This window comes from Carettochelys insculpta, chromosome 17 (assembly GCF_033958435.1).
Source record: "Carettochelys insculpta isolate YL-2023 chromosome 17, ASM3395843v1, whole genome shotgun sequence".
Classification (NCBI taxonomy): domain Eukaryota; kingdom Metazoa; phylum Chordata; order Testudines; family Carettochelyidae; genus Carettochelys; species Carettochelys insculpta.
Genome location: NC_134153.1, coordinates 361070 through 376374, shown reverse-complemented (window position 1 = coordinate 376374; position 15305 = coordinate 361070). Strand labels below are relative to the sequence as shown.

The following is a 15305-nucleotide window of genomic DNA, read 5'->3' as shown; positions in this document are numbered from 1 at the left end:
TATTCCTACCCTAGAGGCTACTGTCTGTCCTCCACTATTCAGGCTGGGCTCTTTCCCCACCACAGGCTGGGTTCTGCCTTCCCCCGCCCCAGGCTGCTCTCTCCCATTATCTTCCTCCAGCAGGGCCCTGTGCCAGCGCCAGCTGCAAACCGCTCTCAAGCCTTGTCCCTACAATGGCTTCCGCTCAGTTCAGCTTGTGTAGGGCTGGACCTCTCCTAGGCCATGCTGAAAAAATGGTCCAAGCAGGTAGCTCTCAGAGAGGGGCAACACCAGGCCATGCAGTAGGACTGGGCCTCCTCGGCTGCACCTGGGCACTGGCGCAGCTCTCCAGCGTGTCACTGTAAGGAGTCCGCTCCCTGCAACCGGCCTGCGAGTGACCTGGCCCGGCCGAGACCAGCTCTGCTAATCAGAGACGGTTCGGGCACAGTCGCAAGTAGCTCTCGTGCATTAGGGGCCGAGTTCCGGGTGCCTCGCTGAGCAGGGCCCGGGCACGGTGGAAGTAAACTCGCCCCTCGCTGAACAAGTGCTGGACCTGCCGGCACCCCGCACACGTACCCTTAGCTTAGTGCACCAGGCGAGTGAACTCCCCCGGCTCCCTCCTGCTGCAGCCTCACCCCCCCCCCCCCCGCACTGCTGGCCCCACAGCCCCGATCTGCGGCCCCCCTCCCCCCTGCGGCCCCGCCCGCCCAACCTGCAGCAGCCCGAAGCCCCCGCCCGCCCCACGGACCCCACCCACCACCAGGTGTTAACGCTGCCCCCAGCCTTTAGCCTCCCGCCCCGGTTCACCGACGCTGGGGAAGCGGCGCCCCTGCTTCGCCCAGTCCGGAGCCCCGGGAACCGACCAGCGACCCCGCGTCTCTCAACCGGAGCCTCCTGTCCCCCGCACGAGCCTTCGCTGCGGCAGAGCTGGGAACCAATCGTGCCGGTGCAACGCGGACCAGCTCCGGGCGCGGAGGGGAGTGGTTCGGCCGCGGGGGGGGGGGGGGGGTAGTGCGGCTGCCCCGCGGAGGGGTTCGGCCGCGGGGGGAAGTAGTGCGGCTGCCCCGCGGAGGGGTTCAGCTGTGGGGGGGGGGGAGTAGTGCGGCTGCCCCGCGGAGCGGTTCGGCTGCGGGGGGGGAGTAGTGCGGCTGCCCCGCGGAGCGGCTCCGGGCGCGGCTCCCGCCGATGTGACGGGCAGGTCCGGGAGCCGCTGGTGGGCGAGGACACGGAGCATGCGCAGCAGCGGGGGCGGGCCCCGGCTGTGTGAGGCTGAGCGGATGGAGGCTGGGGCTGCGGGGGCCGTGTTGGCCCTGGAGCCGCTGCGGCATCTCCGCGAGGTGCTGCGCGCGGCCTTGTCCCGGATGCGAGGTAACGTCTCGCGGCTTCGCTCGGGCGGGGGCGGAGGAGGGGCCCGGCCCGGCCCGGCCCGGCCCGGCCCGGTCTGAGGTGCGCTGCGGGTGTGTTTGCAGACGGGGAGTCGCCGCAGACGAGCGAGGCCTTCGAGCAGCAGCGCTTCTGGGACACGCTGGGTACGCGCCGAGCGCGGCGGCCGGAGGGACGGGGCAGCGGCTTTCCTGCGGATCGTGCCGGGCCTGCGCTCCGCTGTGACTGGCCGGCCGCGGCGCTGGGCCGAGCGCGGCTCCCGGGGCGTTGGGAGGCCGAGGGACCGGTGTTCGAGTCCGGCCCGTGGGAGACGTTCGCGAGCCGGCCGCTCTGCTGCGCCGCTGGCAGGCGCCGGGTGTTCGCACACGCGCTGTAACGAACCGTTTGCATCGGCCGGTGCGAAAGCAGCGCCGGGGGGGCCTTGAGCCGATTGCGCTGACGGAGGCGCTAGAGCAGGAAACGGTCATTTTGACCTGGTTTTCCTCAGCCGGATTGTTCTGTATCAGACCTGATCCAAGCGGCTCCTCACGCCACTCCGTTAACCTGCTGACATAGCAGCGAGGGAGCCCTGCTCGCCTGTCACTTGCAGAACAGCAAAACTCCGGCCTGACTCGTGTGTTTCTCTTTTGATAAGTACTGTTGATACTGGGTCATTTCTGCCTTGCTGAATAGGCCTTGTCAGCTCTGGCCCTCCCCCTTTCCTGGGACCCCACTCCTTAAATACCCCTCTGAAACCACCGCCCCACTCGTGCATCTGACGAAGCAGGTCTGTGCCCATGAAAGCTCATGCTGCAAAATATCTGTTAGTTTATAAGGTGCCACAAGACTTTTTGTTGTTCCTGTTGAAATAGTTACCATTGCTGCACTCCTTCCACCTTGGCCTTCCTTTCCTTTCTTGGTTTTTCCTTTTTCTTGCTTCTTTTTCTTTCTTGCTAGCTAACTGAACAGCAAAGAGGTTTGTCCTTGTTTATTTTAAGGCATTTTTGTCACATTACTGCAGATTTTTATTTATTTACTTTTTTAACTTTACTTTTGATTTTTTTTTTAATTTCTTTTCTCTTTTTACATTCTGGTTTCATAACTTGTTATTTTCAGTTTTTGTTTATTTCGTAAAGGGGTAATTTTTTTTTACCAGCAAATATTTTAGTTTCTTAATTTTAATTCTTTAGTTTCATAAGTTTTCCTACAACCTTTGCAGAGCTTTTTGCCCCTTTTTGTCAAGCAGCTGGTTCTGCTGTTGCCAGGAGATTTGGCTCAATGAGCCTTAATTCGATCAGTTTGTCAGCTGGTGCTCCTCTGAATTCCCTCCATCTCTTTCCTGAAATTGAGTTCTGACCTGGCAACTGATGTAGGCTTTATCTAACAGGTGGGGCAGATAGAGGAAAAGGGAGTGTATCCTAGTGTCTGAGTGTGTGCTAGTATCTGTTCCTTTGTCTGAAACACTGCCTGATTCCATTTAATTGTTTCTTAGGCCAGACGTTCAAAGCAACATCTCAGGAAGCTACCAAGTTGAGCCTGGCATTTTCCAGGCCACCGTTGCCTTCTGCAGAGGTGGGTTCAAGTCCTGCATCAAGGAAGATCTCCTTTTCCATATTGGTCTCTTTGTGCATCTTGCTCCCCTGAACTACAACAAAGTTTGGATTAAAAATAAAACAAATGGTTCTTCTCATTGATGTTTGTGAGATATAATCTTACTCTTCGCTTTTGTTTATAGTGGCAGGTGACTTTCCAGTCTTGTACCATAGGGAATTGTTGGGGCTGAGGGAATAGCTCATCACCTTCAAAGATTTGAAACCAGGGGTTTATGGGGAAAAAAGCCATAGTTCAAGGCAATAGTATGAGCTGCTCCCTGCCAACCTGACAGTACCAAGTTACCGATATGAGAGTGTAGTGAGGTAGGGAGAAGGCGCTCTGATGCCCAGAGTATGGCACAGCATTAGGTAGCTGATCACCAGACTGTACTTACTCTATTGCTACATTTCAAAAGAATTCTAACGGTGTTTTACTCTGGTCCTTCACCGCCTTGGTCCATCATTGTCAACAGGCTTTTTATCTCTTTTCAGATTGATAGAGTTTCGAGCTGAGAGAAGGTGATCTGCCTTCAGATGGAGCTGGTGGATTTTAATGGGATTGCAGAATAACCCCTCCTTGATCATTTTTGTCCATTGTTTTCAGGACTGTCAGAAACTGAGTGAAGGTGTCCAGAATACTGTCTTGGCAGCTGCCACAGTGTATTATTGTCTTCCAAAGGGCCAAGGTGAGACAGTGAGAGCAGGTTTGTGCCAGTTCTTCACTTCTGAAAGGAAACTTGACATTCACAAGGGAGCAAGATGCAGCAGGTAGTGCCAAAGGCAAAGGGACTCCCATTCTCAGCTCTGTTAGGGGTTTGCATTATGATTTTCCTCCTCCATGTCTCAGTTTCTTCATATATAAATGGAGCTAATGTGGGGAGCAGTGAACTTTAATTTGTGTTTGTCAGGTGTATTGAGATACTGTAGGAAACTGAGGATAGGTGAGAATTCAGGAGGCACGTGTGCTTACTCTGAGGGGGCTTTATACACTAGGCACATCTGTGGTGGAGGAGATGGTTGAGGGAGAGGAGGAGCAGTGGACTCTTTCACCTTGTTTGTTTGGAAGTGGGAGGAGAAAACCGCTTTTCGCTGTAAAGTCAGGCTGCATCATTCCTTGCTCAATCTCCCATAGGTATCACTCTGCGGAAGATGGTGCGAGATGCCACTGCTGAGGTAGTGGATGGAATGATCCAGCTCACAGAAGTGATTCTCAGTACTCAGCTGCAGAGGTAATACTGATCCAGCAGTGCCCCCATTGAATGCTGCAAGGTTAAATAGTTGAGAAAAGAAAAACCCCATGCACATCCTCATCCCCAAACAGTAACTGACTGGGCACAGAGGGCTGAGTGTAGTTCTGCATGTGGCAGGAACAGGAGGCCTTGGAGAGGAAGGATTGTTGGGAAGGAGGTGAGAGGAATATTGTATTGCTCAATAATTCATGTAATTTGGAGTAGCATCTCTAGGGCAAATTGATTCTTGGAGCTCTTGTTTCTTGCCTCTTGCTAAGTGGTAGATACCTTGTTCATGTTTATGGGTCCCAGAACCCTGAGGGATTCTATCTTTTTTTTTTTTTTTTTTTTTGCAGTGTATCTCAAGAGCAACTTATATCAACTGGTAGTGTATGGGAAGCATGTGATCAGATTTCCCACCTGCCACGAGGTGAGTGACATGAACGCAAGGATGGCAGAGCCCTGCATTCCCAGCCTGGGGTGTGGGATTTGGGCTTCCAAAATTGGCATTCTCTGAACAACCTGAAGTGGGAGTACTGCAGCTGATATCTTGGAATCTAGCTCATGCAGCAGAAATAGTGTCATTCTATGGTTAGGAACCAGAATGGGTCACCTTGACTGTTCCGGTGACCTAGAGGAATATGGTGGGTAAGATCCATACAGTATCCTCATCCTTCTCTCTCTGACCTCTGTGTGCAGATAACCAGGCAGCAGTCTTGTCAGCCATGGCCACTTACCTGGGTGTGGTCAGGGATGCACTGGAAGAGATGGAGCAGGTGAGGGGGTTTATTTATTTTTGCTGGGGACAGAGCCTATTGCAGTAGAATTTCCTCCAGTGATGCTGTAGTGAAACTGAGACATGGTGCTTCTGTAGTGATTTGGGAATTTTCTGTAGGTTAGGGTTAGAGTTGAGATGTCTTGGCTGGTGTGATTGGGTTGTTAAAGGCCAACTGGAAAAGACTTATGTCAGTGGAGGGTCTGAAAAGCAAATGGGAACCCTGGGGGCTGTACAGTTAGCACCTATCCATGGACAACTGCATCAGCAGGCTCAGTGAGGTTTGCAGGAGGAAGACAGATGTTACAGATGACTAGGATAAGAGCTGGCTAGTGAGGTGTACATGAGCTCTCAGCTGGGACTCTCAAAGATGTAGAGAAAAAGGAAACCAAGAGAGTAGCTAGAGAGGGTTTTATCCAATGTGGAATAGGTCTTCACTTTTGCTTATCTGTATAATCAAGGCTTTCTGATGCCACGTTTCAAATACCTAAAATCTGCTCAGTCTTGAAAAGGCTGCGAGGTGTCACTGCAAATAGGGGCCTACTGCCTGGTCTTCTGGAGACGGTCAAAAAGCTTTGGACAAGAATCTGTTGAAGTTGACCTTGGTGGGAAGAGCTCACACTGTGACACTGGAGTGCTTAAGCCCAGAGCTCAGTATCAGGGTATTGAGGTTGTGTGGCCTATCCTTGTGGACAGGAAGATCCCTCCCCCCCACCCCCAAGCACCTGGCCTGCTAAAGGCATACCTACTAGGGACTGTTTAATATCTGGGATGTGGCACAGGTACAGTAAATCTGTGACATTTTCCAGAGTGTCATGTGTCTTGTATCTTGATTCTGACCCCAAACAGTCATGCAATGCATGGAACTTGTGTCCAAACCTCAGTCTAGTTATGCTATTTAATATGTGACTACAGTGAACCCAGGGGCCTTTTATTGTCTTAACATAGTTTAGTTTGTTGGTGTAGGATTGGAGCAGGGGCTGCCTGTGAGGCACTTGCTGATCAGTGGTCTGGATGTGCCTGAGGAGTTGATTTTTAAGTCAGTCTTCTAAGCAGAAAAGTTCTTGGGTGTTAGATGCATCAATCATGAAGACAGTACAGCGTAGGTTCCCAGACTGGGGGGGCATGAGGTGACCTAGCCCCTGCATCAGTCCTTCCCCCCTGCCACTGGCCTAACTGTCTGTCTGAAAAAACAGAGGTAGCACTAGCTTCTTGCAGCGTGGCGGTGAAGTCCCGCAGCTGTACACTAGAGCCAGTGTCTCAGGAAACGTGTGCTGCTTCCCCTCCTCAAACAGCTGGCATGTTTTCTGAAAAGCCAGGTCTGTTGCCCGCCAGTGACTTACTTCTGCCTTCGTGTGGGGAGTCCCAGTCCATGTCAGTTCCAACTGCTCAGGTAGCACAGGGCTGCCGTGGGGAGCAAGGAGCGGGGCGTGCGCTGCCTGAGCAGTTGGAGCTGGCACAGACCCGGGACTCTCCCCACCGCAGGAAAGCAGCAGGCCGAGGAAGTTGCTGCGAGCTGTTTGGGTACGGGAAGCAGTGTACGCGCTTTCTGAGACCCCGGACCTGGTGCACAGCTGTGGGACCCCCCAGGTACCAGCCGAGCTGTCCCCTTTCCTCGCCCAGACCCCCATGAGTACAAGTTCCCTGCCCCTTACGTAAATACAGTGCTGAGATTTTTGTGTTGGACATAGTTTATTTAAAAATGAAGCCTGGCCAACAAGCCCCCAAGTGGTGCCAAGCACCCATCTGACCACAGCATCATAACACCCCTGTGTCTTCACACACCTCAATCCTGAGCTTATCGTACACCAGAACCCCCTGTCCTGAGCCTCTCTTGTCCCCAGTCTTCTGCCATAACACTGCAGCACAATCCACACGCTGCAAATTTGTGTCCTGAGCCCATCAAACTCCCAACCCCGCTCTCCTGAGCCCCTTGTGCACCCCCACCTGAACTCCTGCACCCTCACATCCACAAGCCTGTGGCTTGCTCCGCACCCCAACACTCTCCAGCCTGGTGCCCCCTCCCTGAGCCAGCAGTCCCTTGTCCACCTCATCCAACACCCAAATTCCTTCCCGAAGCTTGCACCTTTCATGCCTTCCTGCACTGAAATCCGTCATTCCTGCCCCAGAGCCTGTGCCCCCGTCTCAACCCGGCGAAAGTTAGTAAGGGCTGGGGACAGCAAATGAGGGAGAGGAGGGAAGTGGAGGGGATAGGGCTTCAAGAAATGGGTGAGCTCTTGGGGCTTGTACAGACATTTAAAAAGCGATCTTGGTGTAAAAATATTGGAGACCATTGCTGTATTAATGTTTTGGGCCAAGAAAAACTATTTTGGTAAATATCTGAGAGTTAGGCATGTTTGTCTATCTTCGAGAACAGCAAGTTGTCCTGTGGCACCTTATAGACTAACAGATATTTTGGAGCGTAAGCTTTCATGGGCAAAGACCCGCTTCATCAGATGCATGAGAGTGTGGGGTGTGACGGGTCCAGAGGGGTATGTAAAGAGTGGGGTCCCAGTAAAATGAGGGGCCAGAGCTGACAAGGTCTGTTCATTCAGGGTGGAAATGGCCCATTATCAGTAGTATACATCAAGAGAAGAGAAAAAACAAGTCAGATCAGTCGGGGGATGTGGCCCACTGTCAGAGTCTAATGTGGAGGTGTGAACTTACTAGAGCACAAAAACTGCTTTTGTGAGGGGCCAGCCGCTCCCAGTTTCTGTTTAATCCTTAGTTGATGGAGTCAATTTTGCAAATGACTTGCAGCTCAGAGATTTCTCTCTCCATTTGATTTTTGAAACCTTTTTGTTGTAGGACTGCTGCTTTTAAATCTGTTACTAAACGTATAGGGAGATTGAAGTGTTCTCCTACAGGTTTTTGTATGCGACTGTTTCTGATGTCTGATTTATGTCCATTTTTTCTTTTTATGTCGAGACTGTCCAGTTTGGGCAATGTAAATTGCAGTGGGGCGTTGCTGGTACATGATGGCATATTGTATATTAGTAGATGTGCAGGTAAAGGACCCACTGATGGTGTGGTTGATGTGGTTAGGTCCTGTGATGATATCACTGGTGTAGATATATGAGCAGAGTTGACTGAGGTTTTTTGCTGGGATTGGTTCCAGGTTTAGGTTACTATGTTGTGGTCTATAGTTGCTGGTGAGAATTTGTTTAAGGTTGGCAACCTGTAGGCGGGGACAGGCCTGCCTCCCAAGGTCTATGAGAGTGAAGGATCATTGTCCAGGATGGGTTGCAGATCACTGATGTTGCACTGGAGAGGCCTTAGGTGGGGGCTGTATATGATGGTCAATGGTGTTCTCTTTCTTTTCCTTGTGAGGCCTGTCTTATAGCAGGTGGCTTCTGGGTACCTGTCTGGCTCTATCAATGTTTCCTCACTTTCTTAGGTGGGCTTTGTAGTTTGAGGAAAGCTTGGTAAAGGTCTTGTAGATGTTTGTCTCTGTCCGATAGATCAGAGCAAATATGGTTGTACCTTAGTGCCTGGCTGTATACAGTGGATCGTATAGTGTGCTCTGGATGGAAGCTGGAGGCATGTAGATAAGCATACCAGTCCATGGGTTTTTGGTATGGGTTGGTATTTATGTGACCGTCACTTATCTGCGCAGTAGTGTCCAGGAAGTGAATCTCTTATGTGGACTGGTCCAGGCTAAGGTTGATGGTGGGATGGAAACTGTTGAAATCACGGTGGAACTCTTCAACAGCCTCCTTCCCATGGGTCTAGATGATGAAGATGAAATCAATGTAGCGCAGGCAGAGGAGGGGCGCTAGGAGATGAGACCCGAGGAAGAGTTGTTCCAGGCAGCCATAAAAGTGTTGGCATATTGTGGGGGTATGGGGGTGCCTGTAGCGGTGACACTGATTTGAAGGTATAAATTGTGCTCAAATCTGAAATAGTTGTGGGTGAGGATAAAGTCACAAAGTTCTGCCACCATTTGTGCCTCGGTCTCATCAGGGATAATGTTCCTAACAGCTTGGAGCCCATCTTCATGCGGGATATTGCTGTAAAGGCCCTCTACATCCATGGTGGCCAGGATGGTGTTCTCAGTAAGGTCACCAATGAACTGTAGTTTCCTGAGGAAGTTGGTGGTATCTCAAAGAAAGCTGGGAGTGCTGGTAGCATAGGGTCTAAGCAGAGAGTCCAGATATCCAGGCAATCCTGTGGTGAGAGCACCAATGCCTGAGATGATGGGTTGTCGGGATTCCCAGGTTTGTGGGTCTTGGGTAGAAGGTAGAATAAACCTGGTTTGGGTTCCAGGGGTGTGTCTGTGTAGATTTGTTCCTGTGTTTATGTAGGGAGGGTCTATTTTGTTAAGAGGGGGTGGTTGATTGTAAAGGCGAGGTTGGGGTTGTGTGAGGGTCTCTCAAAATCAAAAAGGGGGCATGATGTTGAAAAGTTGGGGAACCTCTGCATTGCAGGGCAACCTGGTAAAGTGCTTAAAGTGGGCTCCAAGTTGTATTTCCCTCAGGGTCACTGTGGAAACAGGTGGTGAGCTCTTCATTTCCAATATATATGTTCTTAGGCCCAGGGGGAAGATCAGGACCCCTACGGTGACATCATGGAGGATGAGGAGCTGGGTTCTCCGGGCAACAGGGACATCTACTGGTCTGAGGCTGATCGGAAGCTACTTGGTCCCTGCATGGGCCTGATGAAGGCCTCCAAAGCCTGCCTGAAAAAGCTCTTGGGTGCAGTGAAGGTTCACGGCAAAGCAGACACCCCAGAACACGTGGCTCAACTAGATGATCTTGCAGACATCACCAATGAAATCAGCCCAAGGTGAGTTAGTCCCTTTACCCTCTCAGAGCTGTCTGCTAGGGCAGTCCTTCTAGGCCAACCTAATAATGAACTGCATTATGCGATGGTTTCCCTCTCTTGCTCATGAGGGCATAGGGCTCTTGTGAGAGTTGTGCCTTGGTATAGTGTGTAGGAGAGGTGCATTGGCTGAAATTGAGGATAGGCCGTCACTGAGGATTGGGGCAGATAGGAGACTGCACTGGATAGATACGGCTGGTGTTGGTTTTCAGCTGTGCTCTGTAGATCCTAACTTGCGCACACAGTTAATATGACCCATCCACTGGTCAGGGTAACTCTTAGGCGCTTCTTCTCATACTGCATAGTAACAGAGGAAGCCGTGCTAGTCTGTACACTATCAAAACAAAAAGCAGGCAAGTAGCGCTATTTTGCTAGTCTTTAAAGTGCTACTTGACTGCTTTTTGCCTTCTCATGCTGAAATTTCTGTGTTCTGCCCTAGTGTTGACGACCTGGCACTGAGCATGTATCCACCCACAAACCAGCTGGCTGTGCGACTCAATGTAAGTACCTGCCACTCTCCAGTTTCTGAGCAGTGGGGGCTTCAGCCATGCTCTTGCAGGGAGTGGAGGAAATGAAAGTGTGATGTAGTGTCTCTCGGGGCAGTCGGTAATAGTTTCCTGGACTAGTGGCGAATTGTTGGGTACAAAAACTACATGTGTTCTGTTTGGTCACACACACTTGTCTCTGCTGTAGTCTCCCTTCTCTCTCAGGGTCTCGAGTCCAAGAAGTAGGAGAGAGTACGTGGAGAGGGTACATGCCCTGTGCTGGTACTTCTGTCTTGTCATAGTTGTGTGACCCATAGAAGTGTCTGGGGGCCTCTGGAGCTAAGGAGGCAGAGACCCAAAGTTGACTCTCTTCCTTCATGGCAGTATTTGGTAGCTTTTGTGGGGAGCTACCACCTTTCAATGGTCACCGCCCTTGGTTGGTACAGAGGCGTCTCTTCCTATCACTTTGCTCCATGGCTATGATAGGGTGCTTCCTATTTTAGAGGATTCTTGCTGTTGTCTTTGACTGCACATAACGGTGCTGGGGGACTGTGCTTTCCTCGTTATCTCAACTATTTTCCTTTTTGCTTCTCTCTAGGCTGCCAAACTGGTCTCTGTATTAAAGAAAGTCTTGGAAATCACAAAGTGAGTATTGCCGATGCTCTCTCTTGAGTTCAGAGCACACTGAGGTAGAAGGTGCCAGAGCGTGTGTGTCTGTGTCTGCTTTCTCTGCCCTGAATCTTGCCCTTTCTGGGTACTGATAGAGGAGCTCTGCCAGCGGTGGCTCAGTCTGGGCTCCTCTGTAGTATTGTGGAGAGCAGGCATGGTTTGCACCTTGGGGTGAGGGCTAGCGGGAGAGAGATGGGAGTTTCATGAAGTCACAAGCCAGAAGGGATTATTACGAACTGGTCAATAGTCCAGTTGATGCAGAGGAGTCCCCCAGTCAATTGTGATCAGTACTTGGCAGAGTCCCTGTGGCCACCAGTTCCCTCCCTTGCTCTCCCTGTTTGAAGTGAGCGCAGGCAAGAGTCTCAGTGCACTGTTGTGGCCGCCCTGACCGCTTCCATGGGCCTGGAACAGGGAGCGGTGTTCAGAGCCATGTGCGCTATCCCAAGGGCAGCAGTGGTGTGTGTCGGTCTCTTGTTAGGGTAATGTGGAGTCAGGGCAGACAAGGAACTCCCCTCCGAGATCCCAGCCTCAGCCCTGACCCCTCGCCTCCTAGAGCCAGCACCTCACACCCCTCCTGCACTCCCAGCTGTAGTTATGAGGTTCATCCCAGAGACACCATGCCACATCTCCTCCTAGAGCTTGTCTCTAAGCCCTTGGTGCAGCCCTGGCTCCTCTCTGAGCCCCTCCTGCACCTCACACTCTGGTACTGAACCCGATTCCAGAGTCAGCTGTATGCCTGCCCCGACTCACCCGGCACCCCATACCCCCTCTTGTACCACAAGCGCCTGCCCCACTGCAACTTCCCTCTAAGCCAGCATCCCATATCCTCTCCTGCACCCAAAGCCCCAGCGCCGACCTCCTTCCCAGAGTTTGTGCCTATACCCCTTCTGCACTCCCTCCCCCCGAACACCAAACCCCAGGTGCCCAGCCCAGTAAAAGTGTGTGGTGATGGAAGAGGGGGGTGGGGCCTCATGGAAGGGACAGGATAGATTTTGGGTTGAAAATTATCTTGGGCATAAAAGGTTGGGGACGACTGATCTAGTATGACGCCCTGTGTAGTGCTGGCCTATAGGACATCCGTGTCCCACAAAAACTTCTTTTGAATTAAACTGTATCTTCAGATGGAGACTTGACCACAGCCCTAGTGATTAATTATCACTGCTAAACATTTAAACCTTATTTCTCGGCTGACTTTGTGTAGTTTCACCTTCCAACCTGTAGTAAAGGTGTAATGTGAGCTATGCTGGCAAGCCTTGTATTAAGTATTTGCTCCCTGTGTAGTTACTTACAGACTGATAGTTGCTATTATACCTTCTTTTCCATAAGGCAAAGAGATGGGAGGAGTTCTTATTGGCATGAGACTGGTTTTCTAATCCTTTAGTCATTTGCTAGGTTTTTCCCTGGACCTGGTACAATTTATCAACCTTCTTGAACGACAGACGTAAAACAGGGATAGGGAACATGCAGCAAGGCCTGGAGCTTCTCCACCTCTTTCCCCCAGCAGGGCGAGTTGGCCCTCAGACTTCAGTTCTCCAGCAGGTCTCTGAGCCTCAGTGCTCCCCTGCATGGCTGGAGTGCAAGTGATGCTGGCACTAAAGCTCATTTGCAGGGGAAAGGAAGCGGCTCTCCCCATCTCCACCCCATCTGGGGGAATGGCAGCATAGGGAAGCTCTGTCCCTGCTGTCGCCTGCAGGCTCCACACCTATCGCTCTTATTGGGGTGGAATCTTGGTCGGTGGGAGCAGTGGAGAGTGGTACCTGCAAGTGCAAGGCAGCACAGAATCACCAAACGACAGCTGTGCCAGATAAGGGCCCCAATCCTCTGCCACCCCAGATCCTACTTCCTGTTCACACAGCCCGCTCCGATGCACTGATCCCTTCATTTTTGGCCTCACCTTGGAGTATAGGGAAACCCTCAAAATCTAACCCTGGGCCCCTAGAAGAGTGAATCTGGTCCTGCGGGGAAGCCCTGAGTTGCATGAGTGAGTTGTCTGTCTCTGTCTGTCTGTCTGTCTGTCTGTCTCCTTCTTTGGGTTCTTCCTCTCACTTGGGGGCCATGTCAGGGAGGTGTGTGTTTTGCTTCTCACTTGTGTGTGTCCTTGGCTGACTCTTTTTCTGTGGGTCAGTGGTCCTGGAGCCAAAGGAGGTTCCCCACATTGATATAAAGTGAGGCAAACCTCTCCCTGTAGGATGCAGAGATTGCTAGGAATGAGTGTAAAGTGGACACACCTGAGAGTAGAGGTGACAGGTTGTGTGGTGTGGAGAGAAAGTAGGAGACATACAGACCAGAATGGAATAAAGAATCTTCCCTGGCAGAATAGTGCAGCGAAGGGTGGATGTGTATGTAGGCTCTTGTCCAGAGACCACTCCTTGCTGAGAATGGGCTGAAGGTGTGCACAGCTGTCTGCCTGACAAGGGTACTCTGAGGTTGCAGAGACCTTTCTTTCGTAACCCTACGCTAATCTAGCTCTTTGCGATATGGTCCTTTGGAACTTGGCACTCCTGTGGGCTGCAGGTGCTTAGATATTCAGTACCACAGAGTCATTCTAATGCCTTCCTCTTTTCTGCAGGGCAAGCCATGTGTGCCCCCCATCAGAAGAAGGCTGGGTTCAGTTTCTCGGTGATGCAATAGATCACAACATGGACAAAATTAAGGACTTCACACAGAGTGAACTTTAACACTTCTATGCCCCCACAAGGCGTAGCAGGGGTCTTTAACAGCTGCCTTTTGGGTGTGTCTGAACACTGAGAATGATGGGGTTGGCTTTTGAGGGAAGAGCTTTTTTGGCTTGGAAGCACTTTGCAGATGTCAAGTCTGACTTGCTGATGTTTGGCAGTTGCCAGCACTGTCAGCTTTGCTTTGTTTCCTGGGACAATAAGAAGCTGCCTCTTGATATTGTGCCTTTGCGCCGCGTGCTTGCACCCCCCCGGTCCTTGGCTCTTAGAGCTGTCCCACAGGACAGAAAGGTTAATAAAATGACACTAGGTTCATGTAGTGGCTTTTTCTGTGAAGGGGTAAGGGACTTGATACTTTTGTGAGGCTGGACTGGACCATGAAGGGTACATTTTCTCCAGCGAGCCTGAGAAGATAGGGCGTGATGTCCTCACTTTCCTCTGGATAATGGGAAAGAAGTAGGGGGAGCTTGCTCTTGTCCAGTGATGGTACAAGGAACAGTTATCTGCTAGTTCAACAGCTCCTTGGCTCTGTGAGAACTAGAGTGCTGCTTTTGGAAAATGCAGCACCTTTCCTTAAAATCCCAGGGTCATGGTCACTTCTTGATGTGAGGCCCCTTGATGCCATCAGGATAGGCGTGGCCTAAAGACAAAGTGAGACTTCAGTGCTTGGCTGGCATGGGTTTGCTTTCCTTGGAAGCAGCTGGTTACTGGACTCAGGATGCTGCGTAAGAACATAAGACATTTAACGTGGCTTAAATGTAACTTTAGAGTGAATGTTGTTGACTCCTGTGTATCCACCCAGCACATCCTCCCCTTCCGAGAGGGAATCCACTTCACGATGGGAGACAGGACAATGGCACCTGCTACACTGCAAAGTAGCAGCCAGTGTTGAAGCTCCTGTAGCCCTTCAGATTCTGGCTGCACTCAAGATGCATTGTGAGTCTTCTGGACCTTGCCTTAGTGGGATGCAAGGCTGGGTAGGTGCAGCGTGCAGCTCTGCTGCTCAGGGCCCAGTCTTCTTGGCAAGAGGCAATGATAATCCAGGCTGTTTGCTTTTGTCATCATTCACAGGTGCTGGAGATTGATTTGACAGGTACCCATATGGAGTAAGAGGAAAGAGTCAGAATGCTGATTCCATAGCATTGGGGAAGGAACTGGGTCCTGTGAGGGAGGATAAACTAATGCAGGGGGGATAAAAACTTTGTAACAATGTACTTTGAACCTGCCTCCAGGCATGTTTGGAGATTATTTGCAAAGCTATTTAGTAAAAATCTTTTGGAAAAAGGGCAAGAGAAGGATGACTGCACTTCATGCTCTGGGAAGGAGGGTCCTGTGGTTCTCAGGACTGCCTGGGGCTATATGAGGACCTCTTCCAAGAGCAAATCAGCCCAATAAAAACATAGACTTATATGAGAAGTTCTGTTGTCTTTTGGCTTTTGCTTTGCATCCCTCTCCTTGGGTTGAGCTCAGGATGAAAGTGGCCTCTTGAGAGCTCTATAGATTTGGCAGCCTGGCTAATGGAACTGCCCCTCACCCCATGCAAAGCCTAGGATGTTTTCTGTAGGTGGAGCTGTGATTAACACTATACCCCAAGTAAGGCTGCTCTGTTTGGGACAGGAGTTCCCAAACTTTTTGGCATCATGCCCCCCTTTTGATTTTTGAGAAATCCTCATGCTCCCCCCGCCTCTTCTTTACCATCATCCAACCTGCCCCCCCAA

At 51.2% G+C, this 15305-nt stretch overlaps 1 protein-coding gene across 2 annotated transcripts; it reads left to right on the top strand.

The window, feature by feature from the left end:
* The first annotated feature begins 1141 nt into the window (after positions 1 to 1141).
* Positions 1142 to 15003, top strand: CCNDBP1 (cyclin D1 binding protein 1). Of its 2 annotated transcripts, XM_075011869.1 has the most exons (11): positions 1142 to 1347; positions 1449 to 1508; positions 2834 to 2913; positions 3538 to 3619; positions 4066 to 4162; positions 4519 to 4592; positions 4862 to 4938; positions 9469 to 9722; positions 10198 to 10258; positions 10842 to 10888; positions 13482 to 15003. In XM_075011869.1, the coding sequence occupies exons 1-11, from the start codon at positions 1212 to 1214 to the stop codon at positions 13588 to 13590; spliced, it is 1077 nt and encodes a 358-aa protein (XP_074867970.1). In that variant the 5' UTR covers positions 1142 to 1211; the 3' UTR covers positions 13591 to 15003. The 2 variants fall into 2 exon arrangements, with proteins under 2 accessions (XP_074867970.1, XP_074867971.1); XM_075011870.1 differs by lacking the exon at positions 1449 to 1508.
* The last annotated feature ends 302 nt before the right edge of the window (positions 15004 to 15305 follow it).

What these genes read in the sequence shown, in the direction of transcription:
- CCNDBP1 (XM_075011869.1), top strand. Translation starts at nt 1,212, where the DNA reads ATGCGCAGCAGCGGGGGCGGGCCCCGGCTGTGTGAGGCTGAGCGGATG. An exon ending in TTGTCTTCCAAAGGGCCAAG is followed by an intron (nt 3,620 to 4,065) that starts GTGAGACAGTGA and finishes AATCTCCCATAG; the next exon opens with GTATCACTCTGCGGAAGATG. An exon ending in ACCAATGAAATCAGCCCAAG is followed by an intron (nt 9,723 to 10,197) that starts GTGAGTTAGTCC and finishes GTTCTGCCCTAG; the next exon opens with TGTTGACGACCTGGCACTGA.